The 26,772-nt window shown below is 44.6% G+C and overlaps 1 protein-coding gene across 1 annotated transcript in view; it reads left to right on the top strand.

Moving 5' to 3' along the window:
• Nucleotides 1–452: 452 nt before the first annotated feature.
• Nucleotides 453–26,772, top strand: part of LOC126297714 (patched domain-containing protein 3-like) — a 570,171-nt gene continuing 543,851 nt past the window's right edge. Inside the window, exon 1 of the mRNA XM_049988846.1 lies at nt 453–651. Within this exon, the coding sequence (XP_049844803.1) occupies nt 485–651 (167 nt within the window). The 5' untranslated portion in view covers nt 453–484. The remainder of the gene's footprint in view (nt 652–26,772) is intronic.

The following is a 26,772-nucleotide window of genomic DNA, read 5'->3' as shown; positions in this document are numbered from 1 at the left end:
TTCTAGGCAACTGATGACCTCAGAAGTTAAGCCGCACAGTAAAATAAAATAAAATGAAATAATAAAATCCCCACGATTTCAAACCCCAGTCCCACTCCCCCACCCCGCCGCACCTCCCTCGGATCCACGCTTGGATATAGATGCAGAGGTCGCCAAGTGCTGTGAATGTCTGTACGGAGGGCAAGGAAGGTGCCCTCTGTGGATTCCAGGAAACAAAACGGGAACTTATCTACTACGCGAGATTAGTTTCGAGCGGGGAGTCACTTCTCAAAGGGCTTTTGACTGACGTTGCTACCGCTGGAGCCCTGTAAAGTAGTGGGAAGGGCGCGCCTCCGCAGCGAGAGCCGAGCGGGTGTGGGCGGCTGGCGTCTGCGTGTGGCAGCAGCGGTGGCGGCGCCTGGCGGCCGAGGCTCGCAGCTGGGACAAAGCGGCGGCTCCCGGCCGGCATTGCGAAGCCGGCAGCGCGACGTATCGCTTCGCTGACATGGAGGCCGGACGCGCGCCGCTGGCAGAGCCGGAGGACGACGGCGACCTGTCGGAGGCTCAGCTGCCGGCCGCCGCGCCGCCGCCGCCGCCCTCCGCGTCGCGAGCCTTCCAGCAGCGCGGCGACCCCGTGCGGCTGCTCGACCGCTTCGAGGGCTTCTTCTACAGGTACACAACTATACTATTGTCGTCTATTCCCTACCCGTATTTTCACAGTTTACAGTCGACATAAATGTTTTTTACGCACCGAGGTCGATTTAAGTGTTCCGTTAAATTTGTGAAGTCACTGTAGATTAAATCACCTCTTCTCGGATCTGCTCGCGAGTATTTTGCTCTGTGTAGCTTTTCTATCTTTCACGTTTCGGCTTATACCTTAGCAGTGACTTTCCGCTTTTTTGTGTTACGCTCTTTCCATTTGTTCCTACGCTCGACTGTTCCTTCATCAGTGAAAATATCTTCAATTCTTTCCCGATACCTTCACTCATACCCTCTTCACTTCTCTGACAGCTGTAGTCAGCAGCAGCTTTCAAAAATTTTATATCTGCAATCTGTCTTTTAGTCAGTGTCTAACATTCGTAACCGTACGACAACGTCGGTTTTGTGATATGTAGGATCGTAATATAGCAGCCGTGGTTTTTACTGCGAGTAGCGATTGAAGACCGCGTCAAATTTGTATAAGAATTACGTCTGTCTCGACGAATTTCGCAGGTGAAATCTCGGATCATCAGCCGAATAACAGAGTCGCCTTGAAAAAACCCCTGAAAATGTCAAGTAGTAAATGTTGTGTCAAGACGACTCTGGTAACTTAAGAATGTCACTTACGTTCGGAACTGTACTAAATGCTGTCACCGAAAACTATTTTGAGCAATTATTCAGGAGCCCACTCGAAGTGTAAATGGTTGCGAAAGCATATTGATCTTTTAGCAACAAATAATCCTGAGAAAAATGGTAAGCATCATGGCGGAAACGGGGATTAGTGACCACAAAGTCGTTCTTGCGAGACTGAATACTGTAACGTTCAAAACAACCAAAAATACACGCAAAATGTATGAATTTAAAAAAGCGATAAAAATTCGCTCGACGCCTTCCTAAGAGTCTCTATTCCTTCCGAACTAGCTGTAAGCGTAGATCTGTTGTGGCTCAAATTCAAAGAAACAGTGTCGGCAGCAATTGAGATATTTACACCAAAAAAATTAATAAGAGACGGAACTAACCCCCATGGTACAGAAAACAGGTCAGAGCACTGTCGTAGGAGCAACAACAAAAAAAATGCGGTATTTAAAAGAACACGAAATCCCCAAGTTGGCGAAGTTTCACAGAAGCTTGAAATTTAGCGCTCATTTCAGTGTGAAACGCTTCTAATAGATTTCACAACAAAACTATGTCTCGAAATATGGCAGAAAATCCGAAGAGATTCTGGTCGTATGTGAAGTAAACCAGCGGCAAGACATAATCAACATCGTCACTGCACGACAACGATGCTATTTTTATGGTGACTGCCACTACAGCGGAGTTACTAAATACGATTTTCCGAACTTCTTTCACCAGAGAATCCAAAATAAGTATTCCAGAATTCGAATCAAGATCTGCTGCTAACATAAGTGACTTAGAAGCAGATATCCTCGGTATTGCGAAGCAATTTAAATCACTTAATAAAAGCAAGCCATCGGTCCACATCATATACCAATTAGATTCCATTCAGAGTATGCTGATGCAACAGCCTCATCCTTGAAAAGCACGTACAACAGTTCACTAGATGAAAGATTCGCATCTGAAGACTGGAAAACTGCACAGGTCACACTAATACTCAAGAAAGGAAATCGGAAATATCACAGACACATATCACTGAGGTCTATTTCCAGCAGAATTTTGGAACATGTACTGTGTTCGAAGATCATCAATTACCTTGAACATAGCTCGTATTAAGAAAATATCGTTCTTGTGCAACACAACTAGCTCTATTTATTCTCACGAAATAATGAGTGCTGTCGACAGGGGATCTCAGATTCATCCCATATTTCAAAATTTGCAGAATACCATTCCTCATAAGCGGCTGTTCTTCATGTACTAGCTTTCGGCACGTGCCTATACAGCCGTCCCAGCAGTGGAAAGACGATATGCCAGTCTGTTTCGAAGATTCAGAATATTCATTAGGGTCCAGCCGTATCCTGGTTCGAAGTTACATAGGCTTAGACTTGTCGTGTGACGCCATGCAGATGATTCTAGTGACAGTTATGACGATCGATACGAAGACAAGGACACTACGACACCCAATTCTCGAGCGGAGAAAATGTCTGGCACTGCCGGACCACAAGTGGCTCCCAATCAAACGTCGTGCCTAGGGCGTATCGTCTCAGTTGTGCGACGTCATTGTGATTTCATGCCAGAAAGGCCATAGTTCGTAGTAACTAACAAAAACCCGTTGAGTAACATATTAGTAATACATGACGTTCCCCAAGAAAGTGTTACAGGACCTCTGGTATTCTTCTTCTTATTATTATTACAGGATTAATCAATCATCATCATCATCATCATCATCATTTAAGATGGATTATGCCTTTCAGCGTTCAGTCTAGAGCATAGCCCCCTTATAAAATTCCTCCACGATCCCCTATTCAGTGCTAACATTGGTGCCTCTTCTGATGTTAAACCTATTATTTCAAAATCATTCGTAACCGAAACCAGGTACCTTCTCCTTGGTCTGCACCGACTCCTCCTACCCTCTACTGCTGAACCCATGAGTCTCTTGGGTAACCTTGCTTCTCCCATGCGTGTAACATGACCCCACCATCTAAGCCTGTTCGCCCTGACTGCTACATCTATAGAGTTCATTCCCAGTTTTTCTCTGATTTCCTCGTTGTGGACACCCTCCTGCAAGTGTTCCCATGTACTAGTACCTGCAATCATCCTAGCTACTTTCATATCCGTAACCTCAACCTTGTTGATAAGGTAACCTGAATCCACCCAGCTTTCGCTCCCATACAACAAAGTTGGTCGAAAGATTGAACGGTGCACAGATAACTTAGTCTTGGTACTGATTTCCTTCTTGCAGAAGAGAGTAGATCGTAGCTGAGCGCTCACTGCATTAGCTTTGCTACACCTCGCTTCCAGTTCTTTCACTATGTTGCCATCCTGTGAGAATATGCATCCTAAGTACTTGAAACAGTCCACCTGTTCTAACTTTGTTCCTCCTATGTGGCACTCAATCCGTTTATATTTCTTTGCCACCCCCCTGACATTACTTTCATTTTGGAGATGTTAATCTTCATACCATAGTCCTTACATTTCTGATCTAGCTCTGAAATATTACTTTGCAAACTTTCAATCGAATCTGCCATCACAACTAAGTCATCCGCATATGCAAGACTGCTTATTTTGTGTTCACATATCTTAATCTCACCCAGCCAGTCCATTGTTTTCAACATATGAGCCATAAATAATATGAACAGCAGTGGAGACAGGTTGCAGCCTTGTCTTACCCCTGAAACTACTCTGAACCATGAACTCAATTTACCGTCAACTCTAACTGCTGCCTGATTATCCATGTAAAGACCTTTAATTGCTTGCAAAAGTTTGCCTCCTATTCCATAATCTCGTAGAACAGACAATAACTTCCTCCTAGGAACCCGGTCATATGCCTTTTCTAGATCTATAAAGCATAGATACAATTCCCTGTTCCACTCATAACACTTCTCCATTATTTGCCGTAAGCTAAAGATCTGGTCCTGACAACCTCTAAGAGGCCTAAACCCACACTGATTTTCATCCAATTGGTCCTCAACTAATACTCGCAATGAACAAATACAAAGATTAATTAGTAACAACATCTTGTTGTATTCCTGTTATCCTCCGCCAAGCCTCTTTATCCGGCGCACATTCCTTGTCGATACTCCGATGTTCCATTCCTCCATTTATGTGGTCTGTCCATCAACGTCGTGGTCTTCCACATTTACGTCTGCCGGATGATTTCCATTCATAAACCTTCTTTGGTCACCGATGATCTGGCATTCTCATCATATGTCCGTATCATTTGAATGATTTTCTTTCAATTCTGTCTATCACTGTACCATTTGACTTCATTCTAGCTCTTACTTCCTCATTAATTTTTATTTCGATTCATGATATTCTCGCACTCCTACGCAAATAAACCATTTCCACAGCTATTAGTCTTCTTTTGAGTTCCATAGTTCTGATTCATAGCATAGCACTGATTCAACCATTATCCTACCACCTCTTTTCTTATTGCTGTTGGAAATATTCTTACCCCCCTCCCCCCCCCCCCAAAAAAAAGAATTCATACACCCCAACACTTTTCTGCTTTGCTGTGTTCTATATTTTACTCCTGTATGGCCGAATTCATTTTTATCAATATGTGCCGCGAGATATTTACATTGCTCTACCTGTCTCATAACTGCTTTGTCATTGATGTGTACTTCAAATTTAGCATCGCTATTCACCACCAGATACTCTGTTTCTCTTAAACTCGTTTGTAATCCCCATTTGTTGTATTAATGATATAAACTTCGTATCATGTACTCAAGGTCATAATCATCTTGTGCTATAATAGCTTGATCGTCAGCAAAACTGTACATCGTTGACAGTGATTCTGGTCTTCTTAATCTATATAACTGATTTAGGAGGCAATCTGAGCAGCCATTTTGGACTATTTGCAAATTATGCTGGCATCTAACGTACAGTGAAGTCACAAGAAGATCGAAACGATTTAAAAAATGATTCAGACGAGATATCTGTATGGTACGAAAAGTAGAAATTGACCCTAAATAATTAAAAGTGTGAGATCATGCTAGTAAGTACCCAAAAGGAATCCACGAAATTTCGGTTACACGATAAATCCCACAAATCTAAAGGCTGTCAATTCAACTAAATATCTAGGGATAAGAATTACGAAAACTGAAACTAACGATCACATGGATAACGATGTGGGGAAGGTGAACGAATGGGCGTCCGGTTCTAGGCGCTTCAGTCCGGAACTGTGCTGCTGCTACGGTCGCAGGTTCAAATCCTGCCTTCGGCATGGATGTGTGTGACGTCCTTAGGTTAGTTAGGTTTAAGTAGTTATAAGTAAGTCTAGGGGACTGATGACCTCAGATGTTAAGTCCCATAGTGCTTAGAGCCATTTTTATAGGGTTTTTACCAAATAGGACTGACGGAGGACATTGAAAAAATTTCAAAGGAGGGCAGCTCGTTTTGTATTATCGTGAAATAGGGGAGAGAGTGTCATGCATACGATGCGCGATTTGGGGTGGCAATCATAAAAACAAAGGCGTTTTCTGTTGCGGCGAGGTCTTTTCACGAAATTTCAGTCACCAACTTTCTTCTCCGTACGCGAAAATATTTTGTTAATGCGCACCTACGTTGGCAGAAATGATCATCGTAATAAAATAAGAGAAATCAGAGCTCGCACGGAAAAATTTAAGTGTTCGTTTTTCCTGCGCGATGTTCGAGAATGGAACAGTAGAGAAATAGTGTGAAAGTGGTTCGATGATCCCACTACCTGGCACTTAACTGTGAATTGCAGAGTAGCCATGAAGATGTAGACCTACTTTTGCATCTGCATCTATACTGCACAAACCGCCTTGTTGTGTGTAGCGCGAACAGTTCTCGTGCCACTAACGTCATTTCTCCAGTTTTCCTATTTCATTTGCAAATGGTGCGCGGAAGGTTTGACTGGTCATCAGATTCAGTAATATCTCGATGCTAGTGTCATATTCATTTCGCTAGATATATCCACCAGGAAGCAGTATGTTTCCCGAGTCTTCAAAATTCAAATGGCTCTAAGCACTATGGGACTTAACATCTGAGGTCATCAGTCCCCTAGACTTACAACTACTTAAACCTAACTAACCTAAGGATATCACACACATACATGTCCGAGGCAGGGTTCGAACCTGCGACCGTAGCAGCCGCGTGGTTCCGGACTGAAGCGCCTAGAACCGCTCGGCCACAGCAGCCGGCTTTTCCAAGTCTATTCGAATTTTACACTCTCGAAATGTTAACGTTTCGTTCAAATTGTTTCGTAGTGTGTGCCACTGGCGTCGTATGATGATCTCTGTAACGCTGTCGCGCTGACTGAACGTCTTCGCATCTTCTCTGTCCTTTACATTTATCTTACGTCGTAAGGATCCCTGCTTGACGAGCATATTGCAAAATCGCCCGGTGCTTTTGTAGGATACTTCCATCGCAGTAATTTATGTCGCCTACACTAGACACGAAAGAGTGCACTTTAACCCAAATTTGCAGTATCCGTACGAAATGTATTTTGTTAATGCAAACCGTCAGGGAATAAACAGTAAACACACTGAATAGAAGATAGTTTAATAAAATAAAATCCGTACACCTATTGATGGTCGTTGTCATTGGATAAAATATAACCTGCGGTCCTTAGTGCACTAATGACAAAATTTTATTACTAATATCACAGTCAGTTTTGTTTTACATTTACACTAGGCGTTTCAGTACAGTATAACTTCATCATCAAGTGGATTCAGTTAATATTAATATACCATAAGCGTTGTTATCTGTACCATTTGTACAACCTGCGGCACGCTGTTCGTAGTAGTGTAGTCTGCCTCCATCGGCAAACGGATTCGGTTTATGTTAATATGCCTTACCCGTTATATTCTGTCGACACGCTGCGGCGCTATCTTTCAGTGTAAATGGACTAATTTTCCAAATCAAACACACACATGACAATCTTCACTTTTCATACCCTGACATTTAGGCAATTGCTCTGCTATTTAAAACAAGTTACTGTGCATTTAGCAACCACCGTTAATAATGCGCATCCAGGCATACTGTACGTTAAAACAGTATTTCGTTTTTTAGATATTTATCTAGCGTATGGCATAGTACATCGCTCGAATTAATACATTTAAATAGTCTACAATACAACCATTAAGTTTGCATTCAAAACCTACAGCTCACAGAAAAAGAATAAAAGAATATATACAAAAATACAGAAAACCACAAAGTATACTGGAACACAACTACGACCGAATAACCATAGTCTTAAACTATATGTTTTATGATTTGCCTAGCAGCTGCACAATCGCGCATTGGAGAAGCTATTTTTTCCCACATACACAACCATTCAGCAGATCTTCCACAGTTCATTCGTATTCTATTTTAGGTAGACCAAATTTTGGGAGGCTTGTCGAGTCCGGGTGGAGTAGCGGTGAGGCAAGGCACATTATGAAAGGCGGGGGACTATTTGCTCCATTCGTCTTTCCAGCGAGCAACGAGGCTGAGTCAATTTCCATCCACAATTATTACACTCTTTGAAGCACATTTCAGTAACATTTGCAACACCTTTTGTAGTCCATCCACAATAACAAGAGAAATCCACATGTATACTCGGAAACTAAAGCTGCCCTCAATCCAAAGGTGGGTTTGAACATAATAGCGGTTTGCCGCACATGGTACGCATTTGTCTTCCTCCGACGACTAGACTTTCCTATTCAGCCGTAGGAGGACCTATAGCTCAACGTGGGCTCCTAACCAAAGTGCAATGCCGTTTTTCAAATATATAAATCACACCAAGAGATGAACAAAGCAAAGAGTAACAAAAAAATTATAGGGTTGACTGAGTATTGGACCCTGAATCTTTGTAGTCTGACCAGTGCCCACCGAGCCACAAATAAAGTGGCAAACTTTATTGTTACCGAAGCAGCCACCAAAACTACACTCCTGGAAATTGAAATAAGAACACCGTGAATTCATTGTCCCAGGAAGGGGAAACTTTATTGACACATTCCTGGGCTCAGATACATCACATGATCACACTGACAGAACCACAGGCACATAGACACAGGCAACAGAGCATGCACAGTGTCGGCACTAGTACAGTGTATATCCACCTTTCGCAGCAATGCAGGCTGCTGTTCTCCCATGGAGACGATCGTAGAGATGCTGGATGTAGGCCTGTGGAACGGCTTGCCATGCCATTTCCACCTGGCGCCTCAGTTGGACCAGCGTTCGTGCTGGACGTGCACACCGCGTGAGACGACGCTTCATCCAGTCCCAAACATGCTCAATGGGGGACAGATCCGGAGATCTTGCTGGCCAGGGTAGTTGACTTACACCTTCTAGAGCACGTTGGGTGGCACTGGATACATGCGGACGTGCATTGTCCTGTTGGAACAGCAAGTTCCCTTGCCGGTCTAGGAATGGTAGAACGATGGGTTCGATGACGGTTTGGATGTACCGTCCACTATTCAGTGTCCCCTCGACGATCACCAGAGGTGTACGGCCAGTGTAGGAGATCGCTCCCCACACCATGATGCCGAGTGTTGGCCCTGTGTGCCTCGGTCATATGCAGTCCTGATTGTGGCGCTCACCTGCACGGCGCCATACACGCATACGACCATCATTGGCACCAAGGCAGAAGCGACTCTCATCGCTGAAGACGACACGTCTCCATTCGTCCCTCCATTCACAACTGGGCTGCACGATGTTGGGGCGTGAGCGGAAGACGGCCTAACGGTGTGCGGGACCGTAGCCCAGCTTCATGGAGACGGTTGCGAATGGTCCTCGCCAATACCCCAGGAGCAACAGTGTCCCTAATTCGCTGGGAAATGGCGGTGCGGTCCTCTACGGCACTGCATAGGATCCTACGGTCTTGGCATGCATCCGTGCGTCGCTGCGGTCCGGTCCCAGGTCGACGGGCACGTGCACCTTCCGCTGACCACTGGCGACAACATAGATGTACTGTGGAGACCTCACGCCCCACGTGTTGAGCAATTCGGCGGTACGTCCACCCGGCCTCCCGCATGCCCACTATACGCCCTCGCTCAAAGTCCGTCAACTGCACATACGGTTCACGTCCACGCTGTCGCGGCATGCTACCAGTGTTAAAGACTGCGATGGAGCTCCGTATGCCACGGCAAACTGGCTGACACTGACGGCGGCGGTGCACAAATGCTGCGCAGCTAGCGCCATTCGACGGCCAACACCGCGGTTCCTGGTGTGTCCGCTGTGCCGTGCGTGTGATCATTGCTTGTACAGCCCTCTCGCAGTGTCCGGAGCAAGTATGGTGGGTCTGACACACCGGTGTCAATGTGTTCTTTTTTCCATTTCCAGGAGTGTATTTTTTAGATCATTAATATGTAAAATTAAAACAAATATTCACTCTGTTAGTCTTACACTGGATACACCTGAAATTATTTAGGTGTCTGTCAGACTTGCAACAAATAGTACATCCGGCCACATGCCGAATACGGAATATTCTACGGGCTTTCTGGCCAAATAACTGAATATTAGGCAAAAGTTTTCGGCCGACACGTGGCGGGAAATCTTCTATCGACGTGTTTGTTTCTCGCTCGTATGTTCCAATGTACTTACCTTCCTTCCACACCGCGCTGTCCAACCCGCTCAGTTGTTATCCCGCTGCATGTTTAGTCCGCAGAACACATAAAGTTATTTTATTAGATACCCAGTGTTTTGTTAAATTTTATAATATGGATGCTGATTATGTACCTACGACTACTTTAATGATTACAAGAAAAGTACATTATTATAAAATAAATCAATGTTATCATTCTACCAATTGTCTGACTACAACAAAACATCTTACTTAAATATTCGTTATTCAGACAAATAGTACCTCGATATTCGATATTCTGCCGAATAGAATAAAAGTATCCGAATAGCCGAATAACAGCCGAATATTTGTTGCAAGTCCGAGGATTATTCTTCATTCAGGGTACGTGTTACGTTCGATATACGAAAATGTTATCAAACAAGCTGCAAACGTATCTACAGTCCCTGCACGAATACACTGTCGTTAATAGGCATCAGTGCATAGCTGAATCCAGTAATGCCAGCTGCACCTGGGTGCCTCTTTAATACTCTATATGATCAAAAGTATCTGGACATCTGGCTGAAAATGCCTTACAAGTTCGTGGCGCTCTTCATCGGTAGTGCTAGAATTCAATATGGTGTTGGCCCACCCTTAGCCTTGATGACAGCTTCCACTCTCGCAAGCATACGTTCAATCAGATTCTGGAAGGTCTCTTGGGGAATGGCAGCCCACTCTTCACGGAGTGTTGCAATAAGGAGAGGTATCGATATCGGCCCATGAGGCCTGACACAAAGTCAGCGTTCCAAAACATCCCGAAGGTGTTCTATAGAATTCAGGTCATGAGTCTGTGCAAGCCAGTCCATTGCACAGATGATATTGTCGTGTAACCACTCCGCCTCAGGCCGTGCATTACGAACAGGTGCTCGATCGTGTTGAAAGAAACAATCGCCATACCCTAATTGCTCTTCAAAAGTAGGAAGCAAGAAGGTGTTTAAAACATCATTGTAGCCCTATGCTGTGATAGTACCACGCAAAACAACAAGTGGTGCAAGCCCCCTCCATGAAAAACACGACCACACTATAACACCACCGCCTCCGAATTTTACTGTTGGCACATCACGCTGGACATTCGCCATATCCACACCCTCCTGTCAGATCGCCACATTGTGTACCGTGATTCGTCACTCCACACAACGTTTTTCCACTGTTCAATCGTCTGATGTTTACGCTTCTTACACCAAGCGTCGTTTGGCATTTACCGGCATGATGTGTGGCTTATGAGTAGCCGCTCGACCATGAAATCCGTTTTCTCACCTCCCACCTAACTGTCATAGTACTTGCAGCGGATCCTGATGCAGTTTGGAGTTTCTGTGTGATGGTCTGGATAGATGTCTGCCTATTACACATTACGACCCTGTCCAACTGTCGGCGATTTCTGTCAGTCAACAGACGAGGTCGGCCTGTACGCTTTTGTGCTGTTCGTGTCCCTTCACGTTTCCACTCCACTATCACATCGGAAACAGTGGACCTAGGGATGTTTAGGAATGTGGAAATCTCGCGTACAAGCCGTATGACACAAATGACATCCAATCACCTGACCACGTTCGAAGACCGTAAGTTCCGCGGAGCGCCCCATTCTTCTCTCTCACGATGTGCAATAACTACTGAGGTCGCTGATATGGAGTACCCGGCAGTAGGTGGCAGCACAATGCACCTAATATAAAAACGTATTTTTTGGGGGTTGTCTGGATACTTTCGATCACAAAGTGTATGTCTCATGTGAAGTGCATAAGCTGAGCATCTAATGTTCGCGCGTTTTGGAAAACAGTGCTAGTTTCTGTGGTATATTATAATCAAGGAGGGCAGCACAGTAAGAATTAAGACTCTTCGTAGCATACTGAGGCACAGACTTATTTTTGGGAGAGTGTTAATCTTCCACTTGACCGTTTTCGTCAGGTCGCACTGATTGTGAGTCTGCGATATGCTGTATCAGATAGCACACACTGAATCTTATGTACATAAGCCCGCTCTCCCAACACAACCATAGCATTGCTCTTGTCGTGAGTAAGATAACAATATCAGGATCCACCCTGACAGAAATCAAAGCATATCACTGACTTATTGTAATATTACTCTTAGGTGACAGTGCCCTCGTCAATAGACAGCGTGCTTCGCTCCTGGCCTCCACAGTAGCGCTGGATGCAGTTTAAAAACAGCCTGTTCGACTGAACTCGTTAAATCAACAACTGGAAAATGTCTGGGCTTTGGTACAAAGTTCAAAACTTTCCTTGGCAATAGGGCGTGCTAAAAAGTAATCCGAATTTTTTATGTGAAAACTCAAAACTCAAAACGGACAGGAAAAGAAGACGCTATATAATCATAAAGTACTATGCATTCTATACTCCTTTCTTACCATTAGTTCCTTGTCTCAAAATACTTAGCTTAAAGTCCTCTACCATCTCTATATTTACCTTTGCGGTTCTAGGCGCTTCAGTCTGGAACCGCGCTACCGCTACGGTCGCAGGTTCGAATCCTGCCTCGGGCATGGATGTATGTGATGTCCTTAGGTTAGTTAGGTTTAAGTAGCTCTAAGTTCTAGGGGACTGATGATCTCAGATGTTAAGTCCTATAGTGCTCAGAGCCACTTTTGTGAACCATTTTGAACCATATCTATATTTTGACCCTAAGAGCTTAGGACGCCCTGTATTACTTACCTTCAGTAATTCGGTTCCACTATATTCAACATCACAAGCATTTTATTTCTTATAGATCTGTAAGAAGCTTCTTTCTGTCCTACAAATATCCTAAGAATATCCTCGTTGTTACGATTCCTGTTTCACCATGGAAAGTGTAATCATACTGTTTTGTCGTGTAATTTTACCGTTTTGAATACTAAATTCTAGAATTATTCATTTTACGGAGAAACACATAGGCTTATTACACGAATTAGACTATCCTCCGCAGTCGGATACGTACGAACTTCCAAATACGAGTCAGCGGTGGATTTTGCTCCTTTTGTCTTTATCTCACGGGCCTATCAGCGGTTTCTAGACTGCGCTTTGCGTGGTTGTATCTCTCAACTGACGACTGGACACATTTCCTGGCTCGCAGACACAAATTTCTCATTTAGCGTCGCGCAACGAGCGCCCTGGCGGCTGATTATCACAGCGATTCGTAAGGTTGCCAGTCCGTAATATAGGACAGAGCACACGGTTACTCATTTTTGTGCACTGCTGACTACGCGCAACTCTGCCCTCTAGGGCACAGGAAAGAAAATTAACGAACTATGCCTGGGAATGGCAGCATTAGTGCTCTAGACAGTGCGGTTGCAGAAGAATTTCAAACCTGTATTTTTCTCTACACAGCTGTGATATTCCAGGTGACTACAAGTAAAGTGCAGCTACTCACAGAGGTCCAGTGTGGGCTGTAATTATTGTATAGCAGCGAAACGTGGTAGATGTGCACTTGCGTTACTGCGGAAGCGATTTACGCATGAAAAAAGTCAGTTCCAATTTTGGTTATCAGGTGCAAATCTGGCCCTGTACGGCATCTCGTCCACGTCTACAATGCTCGTATTGAACGAAATTGTGTAAGTGGTGGTTAATAATAAAATCAACATTATACCTTTCTCACGTGTTTGACCTATTCTACGTCCTTCTTGCATTCACAGCGCCAGGCTTGTACCTGGAGGCCATAACTGGAACTAATATTTTTCCAGCTACACTTTGATTATAACCATCACGTAGTAGTCGACCCTCAGCAGGAACATTCCACCACAATAAGCTGCGAGTTCAGAGGGCCATAGTCAGCAAGATGAAGATAGTCGTGTGAAAGGAAGGAAGGATGATTAGTGTTTAGCTAGTCGTCGACGTCGGATGATTAGAGGTGGAACAGTAGCTCAGTTGGTGCAAGGAAGTAGCAGATTGACGAAATCGTGCAGGCATTGACCAAAACAGATTTAAGGAAACTACGCAAACGCGTTGACTAAATCGCCAACTGGTGTCTGAATTCAAATGCAACTTGAGTCCCCCCAACACTGTTTCACCTCACAATGTACGCATGTGTACAGTGAAACTTTTATGCATTATGGGTATGGGACACTGCGACAAGGTTTACAGAAATAACTGCCACCAGTCGCCTTTTGTTATTCTTCAATTTTTATTTACCATGGCCGGTTTCGAATCGCCTAGCGATTCGTCACCAGATGGTACACATTTAATACCTGTCTGGAGTGTTCTGGGGAGTTGTATAGCTGTGAGAAGATTTAAAGAAACACGAGATAAGTAGACACTTAATGTGGCGAGAATGATTTTCACCATTAGCTCAAGTTAAATGCATTACTTATTGTTATTAGTAGAGCTCGGATTTATTGCAGAATAAAGTATGAATATATGCATGCATCTATGATCTAAAAATCTGGTAAATATGGTCTAAAAACTTTAAAATATACATAAAAATAAAATGTATTATTTCAACTATCTCACATTTGCTAATCTTTATGAAGTAATCAAACTGTAAATTTATTCTTCAATTCAGTCATCTACAAAATTAATATTTATTACCGTTTCTCTCTCTCCCTCTCTCTCAATCTATTTTGGCATTAATTGCAATAAGCAATTAAATGCATTCCAAAGATTTATGCCCTAAAGTATTTCCTTCTGTCACTTAAAATGTTTTTATATGAAGAGAAAGATCTCTCTAATTCACAGGAACTCACAGTACAGTACCGAAAAGAGGCTAAGTCAGTTACAGAATAACCATAACGTTGTTTTTCAGATTCTCCTTGCAGAACTTTACTCACAACCCGAAGAAACATTAAACCTGCAGTCCTTCCTTCAATTTTCTCAGTTTTGTTACAAAGACATTTTCCTTTTTCTCTTGATATGCATCCTGTTCTTTCTAATGTGTAATCTGGAAATTCTTGTCGCGGGGCACTTATGACATTGGTACAAATATAATGTGGGTTTATTTAATTAAATAAAAACAATAACTAACTCGATTTTTACAATATTTTGAAAATAAATTAACCTTACGTGTTTTCACGAACTTGGCACAATACTGTATTTCCATCTGTTGTTAGAGTAGGATTTCCATCAATCCACTGTCGAAACAAATAAGCTTTACTGCTGTTCTCCTTCGGTATTGTAATATTCTGTCTCCTCCTGCTCACACTTCAGAAATAACGTGTAGCAGCACACTAGTAACAAAATTTAAAGTTAACTTACAGCCGCACTTTTTAATTCTTGAAAATGTTACCGTCGCGGCAGACGGTTCCGTTTGTAACAATACAAACAATATTGAGTTTTATGATGTTACATTGAACTTTCAAGATTTGTCGCATCATTGTTGAACGCTATTTCATTTATGTTAAGCTGCTGTGCGGCATATTACTTATAGTATATCAGGAGCTCCTCACTACTAGGTACATTCTGCTCATTTCTCGGCGCGCTTTTACGGAGTTAGAAACGTGATAGATGACATGTCCCTCACAAACAGAGCAATAAAAGACAAATTTGCTTGGATCTTTCTCTTCTGAAAAGTAGCCTGGTGAAATATTTGTGTTTTAAGAATCATTGGTTGGTTGATTTGGGGGAGGGGACCCAACAGCGAGGTCATCGTCCTATCGGATTAGGTAAGGATGGGGAAGAAAGTCAGCCGTGCCTTTCCAAAGGAATGATCCCGGCATTTACCTAAAGCGATATAGAGAAAACAAGGAAAACCGAAATCAGAAGTGCCAGACGCGGGTTTGAACCATCATCCTCCCGAATGCGAGTCCAGTGTGCTAACCTACCTCGCTCGATAACAATCATTCCTGAAGAAGAAAAATACAGGGCGTTCAATAAAAAAGTGCCAAATACTTTGAGAGACGGTTGTAAGCATAGAAACAGGAAAAATACGTCCAGTAAACATGGGTCCGGAAACGCAGACTTTCCGAGATAAACACATGTTTGTAGGAAGGACTATGCGACGCTTGGTTGCGGGTATTAGCACAGCCGTTTAATTGGCGCTTCGTCAAATGTGTCGGCAGGGTATTATGATGTCTTACAGCACTCTAGATACCATCAGGTGGTCTGCAATCAGTTGTGTGGTTCGAGTCGTGTTGTAGGCTACGTTACTTTTCGTCCTATTTGTGTGTCTTATTGTACAGTACTACCAACCGTGGGCACGTATCATGGTGTTTTATGTTCTTCCAAACGCGGATTCACTTATGTGTTTACTGTTATTGCGCTGTTTATACGTACAAATGATGTAGCACCTTTACATTTTCTGTATTCCACCACTTGTTAGCACTGGAAGCTTACTACTCGATAATTGAAATGCGAGTATGATACATTGCTATGGTTTAGCAAATGGACGTAACCTGCGAGCCCGTGCCGTCTGCGGTGAAAAACATCCACAGCGCAGAATGCCCTCCGGCAGACTCTCCCAGCATCTGAGGGACACAGGTGCCCTTGCACCTCAGAACACTGATAGTAGGATTAGTCTGAAATGTTGCAAAGGCAAGTCTGTGGTGTAGACCATCCGCCAGTAGCGATGGCAGTATCACAAGTAGGTAGCATTCCAATCTGTAGTGTATAGTAGCTGAGCAGGGTGTGTGATAATCTAAATAATGCCACGGCATCAAATACAATCTGTTCAAAACAGTTTTACATAACACAATGTATTCTATAGTTTGTACTTCTTCATCGGCAATTCTTAAATGTTTTATTTATTCCCCTGTACTTAAATTGCTTATCAGAATTTTTCCACGGTTTCCTTTACTACTTGTTGGACGTACAGAATAAATAATGTGAAGGATAGACCAGTGCTTCCCAACGTTTCTGAGACCGTTACAAGTAGTGCCGAACTTGGAATACTTCAGGCTGTGTCGTACCACTACCAATAATTATAATAACAATAATAATAACCCTGAGGACCCTACAGCAGAGTAGTAGCCATTGCGTCGTTATTGCTGTGCAATTAATTAGTTCATTTATTGAAACTTCCTGGCAGATTAAAACTGTGTGCCGGACCGAGACTCGAACTCGGGACCTTTGCTTTTCGCGGGCAAGTACTCTAATGAAGTGCAAGTGCTTCTGAAGTTAATAATAAAACAATTTCAGGCCTATTTTGAGAACCACTTACAACTCGGAGAAGACATTTTCCTGATATATTTAAACATATGTGATATATATGTCTCAGTTTTGCAGTCATAGATGCATGGTAAAAAGCTCAAACGGATGTGTGTAGTGGGTGGAATATGTGAGGAAGATGTTCATACATTCGTTTCACAAGCTGGAACCTCCACCACATTTCTCACCCGTTAACAGTAGTATTCGAAATTTAATATATATATATAATTTCGAATACTACTCTAATACGAATATATCCTTCGACTCTTATAAATGCAGTCTGGTTTCTGTATAAGCTGTGGATAATAGGCATTCCTGTTCTAATACCCATTTGAAATGGGATCATAGCGTACTGACTATGGTGACTGGTATTTTATTTAACACGAACACAACAACACGTGTCACAAGCACTCACATACTGGGAGTCGTCCTGCCAGAGTGGGAAACTACACGCAGGTGACCAGTGACTTCTGCAGAGACACCTCAATGAGACTTCCTCCCGTGGGAATGGCGGGAAGGCACTTGGTGCCACCCACCGCAGCTTATTGCCAGCTACTCCTTCTTGTTCAGACACTTAAATTTGTGTAGGTGAATGTCAGACTCCTTGGCTGCTACGGTGAACAAAATTATCCGGACGCCTGGCGGAAAATGACTTTTAAGTTCGTGGCGCCCTCCACCGGTAATGATGGAATTCAATATGGTGTTGGCCCACCCTTAGCCTTGATGACAGCTTCCACTCTCGCAGTCATACGTTCAATGAGGTGCTGGAAGGTTTCTTGGGGAATGGCAGCCCATTATTCACAGAGTGCTGCACTGAGGAGAGGTATCGATATCGGTCGGCGAGGCCTGACACGAAGTCGGCGTTCCAAAACATTCCAAAGGTGTTCTATAGGATTCAGGTCAGGACTCTGTGCAGGCCAGTCCATTACAGAGATGTTATTGTCATGTAACCACTCCGCCAGAGAGTGTGCATAATGAAGAGGTGCTCGATCGTGTTGAAAGATTCAGTCGACATACCTGAATGGCTCTTCAACAGTGGGAAACAAGAAAGCGCTTGGAACATCAATATAGTTCTGTGCTGTGACAGTGCCACGGGAAACAACAAGGGTGCAAGACCCCTTCATGAAAAACACGACTACGCAATTACATCCCTGCCTCCGAATTTTACTGTTGGCACTACACACGCTGGCAGATGTTCACGCGGCATTCGCTATACCCACATCCTGCCACCGGATCGCAACAGTGTATACCGTGATTCGTCACTCCACATGATGTTTTTACATCGTTCAATCGTCCAATGTTTACGCTCCTTACACCAAGCGAGGCGTCGTTTGACATTTACCGGCGTGATGTGTGGCTCGACCATGAAATCCAAGTTTTCTCACCTCCCGCCTAACTGTCATAACACTTGCACAGGATCCTGATGCAGTTTGGAATTCCTGTGAGATGGTCTGGATAGATGTCTGCCTATTACACATTACGACCCTCTCCAACTGTCGGCGGTCTCTTGTCAGTCAACAGACGATGCCGGCCTGTACACTTTTATGCTGTTGGTGTACCTTCGCGTTTCCACTTTAGTATCACATGGGAAACAGTGGACCGAGGGATGTTTAGGAGAGTGGGAATCTCGCGTACGGACGTATGACACAAGTGACACCCAATCACATGACTACTTTCGAAGTACGTGAGTTCCACTCTCTTGCGATGACTAATGTCTACTGAGGTCGCTGATACGGAGTAGCAGGCAGTAGGTGGCAACACAGTGCACCTAATATGAAACGTATGTTTGTGGGCGTGTCCGGATACTTTTGATTACACAGTGTATATCTGTTTGCGTTTTATGTTCGATTCCTTCATGTCCAATAACTATCTGTCTCTCATTCCTGCACTGCAGGCTCCTCTATGATAAAACACTTACGCTTCATTAAACTACACTTCACTATTTTACTTGTTGACAGAAGTGAAATTTTTGGTTTTTCCCTCCTCGTTTCGTGTAGACTGTTAGCTCCTGACGCCCTGGCGCATAACTCAGGATTTACATGGGCCGTGTTGTCATGTCGTCCAACGTTTGGAAATTTGAAGATGGCTGTCAGGATCTCAGGAAATCCTTCCTGGACCCCCATCTCCTCACTGCTCCCGAAACGACGCCATAGTTAAGTATTTTGCCTTGGTGTGACTCGTTATCACTATGTATGGCTCCTTCTAGGCTGTCATTTGGCCATGTAATTTTGGTGTTAGTATGCTGGTATTTTGTCTGTTACCAAGTTCAGCTTGTGCCACGTTTTTTTTCCCTTCATTAGTTCATCTCCCTCACCACATATTGGTGTGGGTTGGCCTATCAGCGGATATAGTTCGCAGCTCCTCAGCCAAACAATAGTGGAAATTTCAAAATATACTATAAAAGCGTACATGCCGGCAGAAAAATTGAATGTTTCACACGATAAAAATGCAGTTGCATAAGTTAAGAGATAAAAGGCTGGTTTGTTGATTGATTATAATATACGCACAGGTGGATGGAAAATGAATGTTTCCAACAATATATTTTACACCAAAAAAGGCAGATGGTCAGTTGCATAAGGTAAAAGATAAAAGGCTGATTTGTTGGTTGATTAGAATGTATACGCAGATGAATGGAAAATGAATGTTTCACTGTGCGTTTTACAGAATAAAATGACAAATTATCAGTTGCATAAGATAAAAGACAGAAGGCCAATGTGTTGACTGATCAAAATAGATACATAGATGAGTGAAGTGATGAATGTATGTAGACTGCCAGGGTTAGGGGTATCATGGGATTGTAGCACTTAGGGTAGTTCGTAGGAGAGGTTGGTGTGGGCAGATGTGTGGGGGAGAGATTTGAGAGATTGAAGAGAGATGCAATTCTGAACCAAGGCTTACGGTGTGAATGGAGGGGAGCGGAGAGGAAGAGAGAGCCCTGAAAAGGGAAGAGGGGTGGGTTTTCCTAGATCTCATAAGACGGATGCTCGTACATATCAGGGCAGATTTCATGGTCGGGTAAGGAAAGGCGATTAGAGTTTCGTGGGCAGAGGACATGTCAATGTGAAGATGTAGTGTTGGGGGAATGTGCTGGTAGAGGCGCAGCAGAGCGCCAGGATCAGTAAGAAGTGAGGAAGTTAGCTGGTGGATAGTACCGAATTTACAGGTAATGTAGTATACTCAGAGGATTTGGATGGGGCAGGATAAGCTGATCCAAAAGGCCAGGCGCAGCGCGTAGTCTTTGAGAATCTGTAGGGCGTGATAAAAGGAACAGAAGCGGGAGTTCAGGCCACGTTTGCACAATAGAGGATGATTCAGATCAGGGATTTATAGGTGTGGACCATCGTGGAAGGGTGCAATCCCCATGTTCAGCCAGTTAATAGTTTTAGTACACTCTTCAACAAAAAAAAGAAGAAAGTCACAGCATGAAGGAATTATTCGGATTAAACGGAATTAGGCAGATGTGATGTACATGTACAGACAAACGGACGAGTACAATTTCAGAAAAAAATCGATAATTTGTTCAAGTGAAAGAGCCTCACAAATTGCATTGGTACTTCTCTGGCCCTTATGCAAGCAGTTGTTTGGTTTGGTATTGATTGACAGAGTTGTTCGATGTACTCCTGTGGGATATCGTACCAAATTCTGTCCAATCGGCCAGTTAGATGGTCAAAATCCCGAGGTGGTTGGAGGACCCTACCCATAATTATCTAAATGGTCTCAGTTGTGGAGAGATCCGGCGATGCCGATGGCTATGGAAGGCTTTGGCAAGCACGAAGATAATCAGTACAAACTCTTGAAGTGTGAGGGGCGGGCATTACCTTGCTGAAATGAAAGCCCAGGGTAGCTTGCCATGAAGGGCAGGCAACAAAATGGACCATACAATATCGTCGACATACTGCTGCGTTTTAAGGGTACCGTGGATAACAACCAAAGAGTTCCTGCTATGAAAGAAATGGTTGTTGGGCCATATAGCAACTGACAGTCAGGTAGGTAGCCCACTGCTGTGAGGGGCATCTCCAGTCACATCTTCATCCTAGAATCTCATTGACTGGAGTAGAATTGTCTTCTGTAATGAGTTCCACTTTGAATTCAGCCCCAACGACCAGTTACGATGTGTCTGGAGATGCCTCAGACAGCAGCAGCTCACAGTCTGTCTCCTGCCATGCATCTTGACAGCCAGGAGTGATGGTTTGGGATGCTATTTCACTTCATAGAAGAACCCTTTTAATTGTCATCTGGGCACCCTTACAGCACAGCGGTATGTCGACGACATTCTGTGCCCCATTTTCTATCCCTTCAGAGCAAGCTGTGCTGGGCTTACACTTTTAGCAAGACAAGGACTGTCCACACATGGTGAGAGTAGTAGGCCAAAGCCGGTATTGCTCCACTCTGTTAGTGTGAGTTGCATACATGCAGGGGCAAACTTGATTCACTTATGATTCCCTCCCACTCCCCTTAACCCATTGTTCTGCTAAGTGGTTTATGATCCCTTGGCGGTTGATTAAAGGCCCCCTGGGGATTATCTGTCCTTCTGAGAAACACTCCACCCCTCCCCCTCCACCTCCCCCAACCCTCTAGGAACTCCTCTTGCTGATAGAAGCATACTTTTGATATCAACTGAATAATTAATTAAGCCGATAAATTAATTACCTCCTCCACCTCCTGGGAATTCCACCCAGCTCAGTCATCCCATCCCCCAACCCTCTACCCCCCACAACCATCGCCAGTCTGGAAATTGGTGGAAAAAAAACACAGTCTGTGCTGGAGAGGAAGGATCTCATGACAGGAAATTCAATTACTTAGCAAAGGATATACTATTTATTTATAAAATTCAATTTTCAAGGGTTTGATCTCTTTATTTGATGGCGAAACCCCACATCCAGCAACCACATGTCCTAATTATGTAATTATACTGTTGTAGATTGGAGATGTTGTCTTGTTGGGAAATTTTTGTGTCTGTGCTCGCCTTGACATGCAGAGATCGACGGAGCTAGTGGCCAATGCCACCACCAGAGGATGTCCCATCCCCTCTCGACCCCCTGTTCCCCACACCTCCCAGAAAAAATTGGCAGGATTCATTCTATGCTCGAGAAGAAGGATCTCACAACATGAAATTCAAATAAGTGTAAACCATATATTGTTACATATTCTTTATTTAATTTAAAACACTCACCACCACCTTACGATGATCCTTCTTTGCGGGCCAGAGTGGCCAAGCGGTTCCAGGCGCTACAGCCTGGAACCGCGCGACTGTTATGGTCGCAGGTTGGGATCCTGCCTCGGGCATGGATGTGTGTGATGTCCTTAGGTTAGTTAGGTATAAGTAGTTCTAAGTTCTAGGGGACTGGTTACCTCAGAAGTTAAGTCCCATAGTGCTCAGAGCCATTTGAACCATTTGATCCTTCTTCATATTAAAAACATATTTGGAACATTTAAATATCAAACACAAACATTATGAAAATCAACTGATTAAATTTCCGCCACAAACAGATCGTATCGGCTATACCGGCAGCTGCAAGCCCTCCCTCGCCATCCACACGCCTGCCGTACTACATGCACTGAGGTCGGAGAGACTGTCACCAAGCAGTCAAACGATCAATTTACATGCACAGAATAATCGTCCAGTGCAAACACCTATCAGTTTGAATCTTCTCACACAGCACACACGTCCGCTTCCGTCGCTGCTCACGCACCACACTTGTCACTACGCTAGTCCCCACAGCTGCGGGCAAGAGCAGACACGTCGGAGCATATTTTTGTACCTAACTCACCGTCGCAGGCTGAGCTAATCTCAAGCAAGTTGTTATGTGGTAATCAACAGTGTACAATTGGACGGATGGGACGGAAAAGAATCCATTGATGTGGGACGATGTACTGTAATGAGAACCACAGTTGACAGTGCGATCGATTTTAGCAATTTTACCAGTTTTTCCGCAATTTCAATGCCAACCAATGACTCGGCATCATGATTCCCAATTTCTGTATCATCACTAAACCACCCCTCCATTACTTGGCGAGTACTATGCACAAGACTGCGAACGTATACTCCTGGAAATGGAAAAAAGAACACATTGACACCGGTGTGTCAGACCCACCATACTTGCTCCGGACACTGCGAGAGGGCTGTACAAGCAATGATCACACGCACGGCACAGCGGACACACCAGGAACCGCTGTGTTGGCCGTCGAATGGCGCTAGCTGCGCATCATTTGTGCACCGCCGCCGTCAGTGTCAGCCAGTTTGCCGTGGCATACGGAGCTCCAACGCAGTCTTTAACACTGGTAGCATGCCACGACAGCGTGGACATGAACCGTATGTGCAGTTGACGGACTTTGAGCGAGGGCGTATAGTGGCCATGCGGGAGGCCGGGTGGACATACCGCCGGATTGCTCAACACGTGGGGCGTGAGGTCTCCACAGTACATCGATGTTGTCGCCAGTGGTCGGCGGAAGGTGCACGTGCCCGTCGACCTGGGACCGGACCGCAGCGACGCACGGATGCACGCCAAGACCGTAGGATAGTACGCAGTGCTGTAGGGGACCGCACCGCCACTTCCCAGCAAATTAGGGACACTGTTGCTCCTGGGGTATCGGCGAGGACCATTCGCAACCGTCTCCATGAAGCTGGGCTACGGTCCCGCACACCGTTAGGCCGTCTTCCGCTCACGCCCCAACATCGTGCAGCCCGCCTCCAGTGGTATCGCGACAGGCGTGAATGGAGGGACGAATGGAGACGTGTCGTCTTCAGCGATGAGAGTCGCTTCTGCCTTGGTGCCAATGATGGTCGTATGCGTGTTTGGCGCCGTGCAGGTGAGCGCCACAATCAGGACTGCATACGACCGAGGCACACAGGGCCAACACCTGGCATCATGGTGTGGGGAGCGATCTCCTACACTGGCCGTACACCTCTGGTGATCGTCGAAGGGTCACTGAATAGTGCACGGTACATCCAAACCGTCATCGAACCCATCGTTCTACCATTCCTAGACCGGCAAGGGAACTTGCTGTTCCAACAGGACAATGCATGTCCGCATGTATCTCGTGCCACCCAACGTGCTCTAGAAGGTGTAAGTCAACTACCCTGGCCAGCAAGATCTCCGGATCTGTCCCCCATTGAGCATGTTTGGGACTGGATGAAGCGTCGTCCCACGCGGTCTGCACGTCCAGCACGAACGCTGGTCCAACTGAGGCGCCAGGTGGAAATGGCATGGCAAGCCGTTCCACAGTACTACATCCAGCATCTCTACGATCGTCTCCATGGGAGAATAGCAGCCTGCATTGCTGCGAAAGGTGGATATACACTGTACTAGTGCCGACATTGTGCATGCTCTGTTGCCTGTGTCTATGTGCCTGTGGTTCTGTCAGTGTGATCGTGTGATGTATCTGACCCCAGGAATGTGTCAATAAAGTTTCCCCTTCCTGGGACAATGAATTCACGGTGTTCTTATTTCAATTTCCAGAAGTGTAGATATTTCTAGCCTTCGATCATAGTGCAGAATTTACAATTACGATTGGCCATCTTTCCCTATGTGGATGAGAGTCACAGAGTATTCTCGCATTCGCATGATAAGGTTGGAGATTGAAAGATCTCCTCGCATTGTCTTTGACCAACCCTCCCTGTGACACTGTAGCTGTTTTAATTTGCAACTGATCAGAAGTGGGAGGGTACTATACCCGCTACATTCCATGTCTCATGTAGGAACAGAGCGAACTGAGTCTGTAGCTACTGTTCAGCAAAGACTGTTCTGCACCAGTCCTACTCACGGCACCCATCCAAATGCACAAGATCTCTCTAGATGTGTGCATGTCGAAGAGTTTGGCACCCCTTATTGGTGTATAGTAAATATGATAGTGCTATGGTGAAATAACAGACAGTTAAAAAGAGACATGTGTTTTATGAATGATGGAGCTCCAGACGGACAGAGTTTGAAGCATTTTACGCCAATCACTTGTGCTAACAATTCTGAACTATTGTTACAGTGTCTGGTGTCCCTACCAAGAAGGTATCGGAAAGAGAGAAATGATTGTGGAACATAAACACATTCTAAGAGCTACACGGTTCTGCGCTTAAACACACTATACTGCTAGAGCTGTGTGGTTTCCGACCTATTAGTTGCGTAGAATGCAGCCTTCTTAATTTTTTAATGTAGGAAATATATTTGCAGCGAGTGACATACATTCTCCCTGCACACGGAGAGAGTTCCTACCGCTTGTCTTGATGCTTGCAAAACCCTTCCTTGACCAACAAGATGGCCAGATCTCTCCCCAATGAAGAACATACGTAGCAGTATGGGTAGAGCCCTTCTGCCAGTTCGGGATTTTGACAATCTAACGTACCAATTTGGCAAATTATTCCTGACGAGTACATACAGAAACTCTAACAATCAGTGTCAAGCTGAATAACAGTGTTGACTGTGTGCATATGGGCCAGAGGGGACCAATGCGTTATTGACTTGCTCAGTTTGTGAAGCTATCCTCTCTTGAGTAAATCCTCAAAATTTTCTGAAATTGTAATCATTTGTTTGTCCATACAGGAACATCATATCTACCGACTTCCGTCCCATTCGGACAGTGTCTTCGCTGTGTGTCGTCTTGTATTTGTCTTAGAGTGTAATTTTAGTCTGCTGTGGGCTTTCTGTTGAATGGTTAGCAGTTGCGGCTTCCATGTTAGTCAGCGATCAAGTGTTAGTTCAAGTTATTTTAGAGTGTTAGTTAATTGGATAGGACGGTTGTAAATGGTAGGGTAAATTTGTAGGGCAGAAAGCTGAGAATGGTTTGGCATATGATTATTGCCTGGGTTTTGTTGGGGGCAGGTGGGTGGGTTTTTATTGTCAGTGGTCCGGTGGCTGTCAGACATGAAGCATCTTTGGCAATGGCCGGATTGAGGATGGGTTTTGGAAGGTTCAATGATATGTCTTCGTTTGTAAATCAGGACCCCAATGTGAAGAAGGTGGTTGGTTGTGGATGGGGATTCACTGAAGATGTGGCTTTGAAGGTCGGGTCGTAGTCGACAGAAATGTGAAGTGCTTACCAAACTTCTAGGTCAGGGTGGGAGTAGAGCTCTGACTCCACCGCCTTTGCTATGGTGTCTGGGTTGACCCCTTTGATCACAGCAGTGAGGGACGGGGTATGGCAAGCAGCGTGTGGTTGCTTGGTATGGTGGTAGGAAAGAGTGCGAGGTTTCCATAAGGACCAAAAGTGAGGTGGTGGGAACTTCTGGAGGAGTTTGGTGTGGAAGTATGGGGTAGGGGATTTGAGCAGAATGGCGTATCTTCAGGGGATATTACTGATGAGAGATATACGCTCTAACAGAGAGAGAGAGAATAATTACAAAAAAAAGGACGTACAAAAACGGAATTATCCGAATGGAACGGAAATTGGTATATGTAATGTACATATACAAACAAACAAATGACTACAGTTTCAGAAAATTGGATAATGGATTCAAGAGGAAGATCACAAGTTGAGCATGTCAATAACGCACTGCAGAGCCGTGCATCACACATTTACCCTCCAGAGCCCGGCTGCGGCCGACCGCTACGTCCTGTTGCCCGCACCACAGGTAGTCAAAAAAAATGGTTCAAATGGCTCTGAGCACTATGGGACTTAACTTCTGAGATTCAAATGGCTCAAATGGCTGTGAGCACTATGGGACTTAACATCAGTGGTCATCAGTCCCCTAGAACTTAGAACTACTTAAACGTAACTAACCTAAGGACATCACACACACACATGCCCGAGGCAGGATTGGAACCTGCAACCGTAGCGGCCGCGCGGCTCCAGATTGTAGCGCCTAGAACCGCTCGGCCACTCCGGCCGGCCGGATAGTCAGTGGAGCTCAACTTTACCTGCCACGGA

The sequence above is a fragment of the Schistocerca gregaria genome, chromosome X (genome assembly GCF_023897955.1).
Source record: "Schistocerca gregaria isolate iqSchGreg1 chromosome X, iqSchGreg1.2, whole genome shotgun sequence".
In the NCBI taxonomy this organism is placed as follows: domain Eukaryota; kingdom Metazoa; phylum Arthropoda; class Insecta; order Orthoptera; family Acrididae; genus Schistocerca; species Schistocerca gregaria.
Note: the sequence above shows the minus strand (reverse complement) of the source record. Positions and strands in the feature narration are given on the sequence as shown.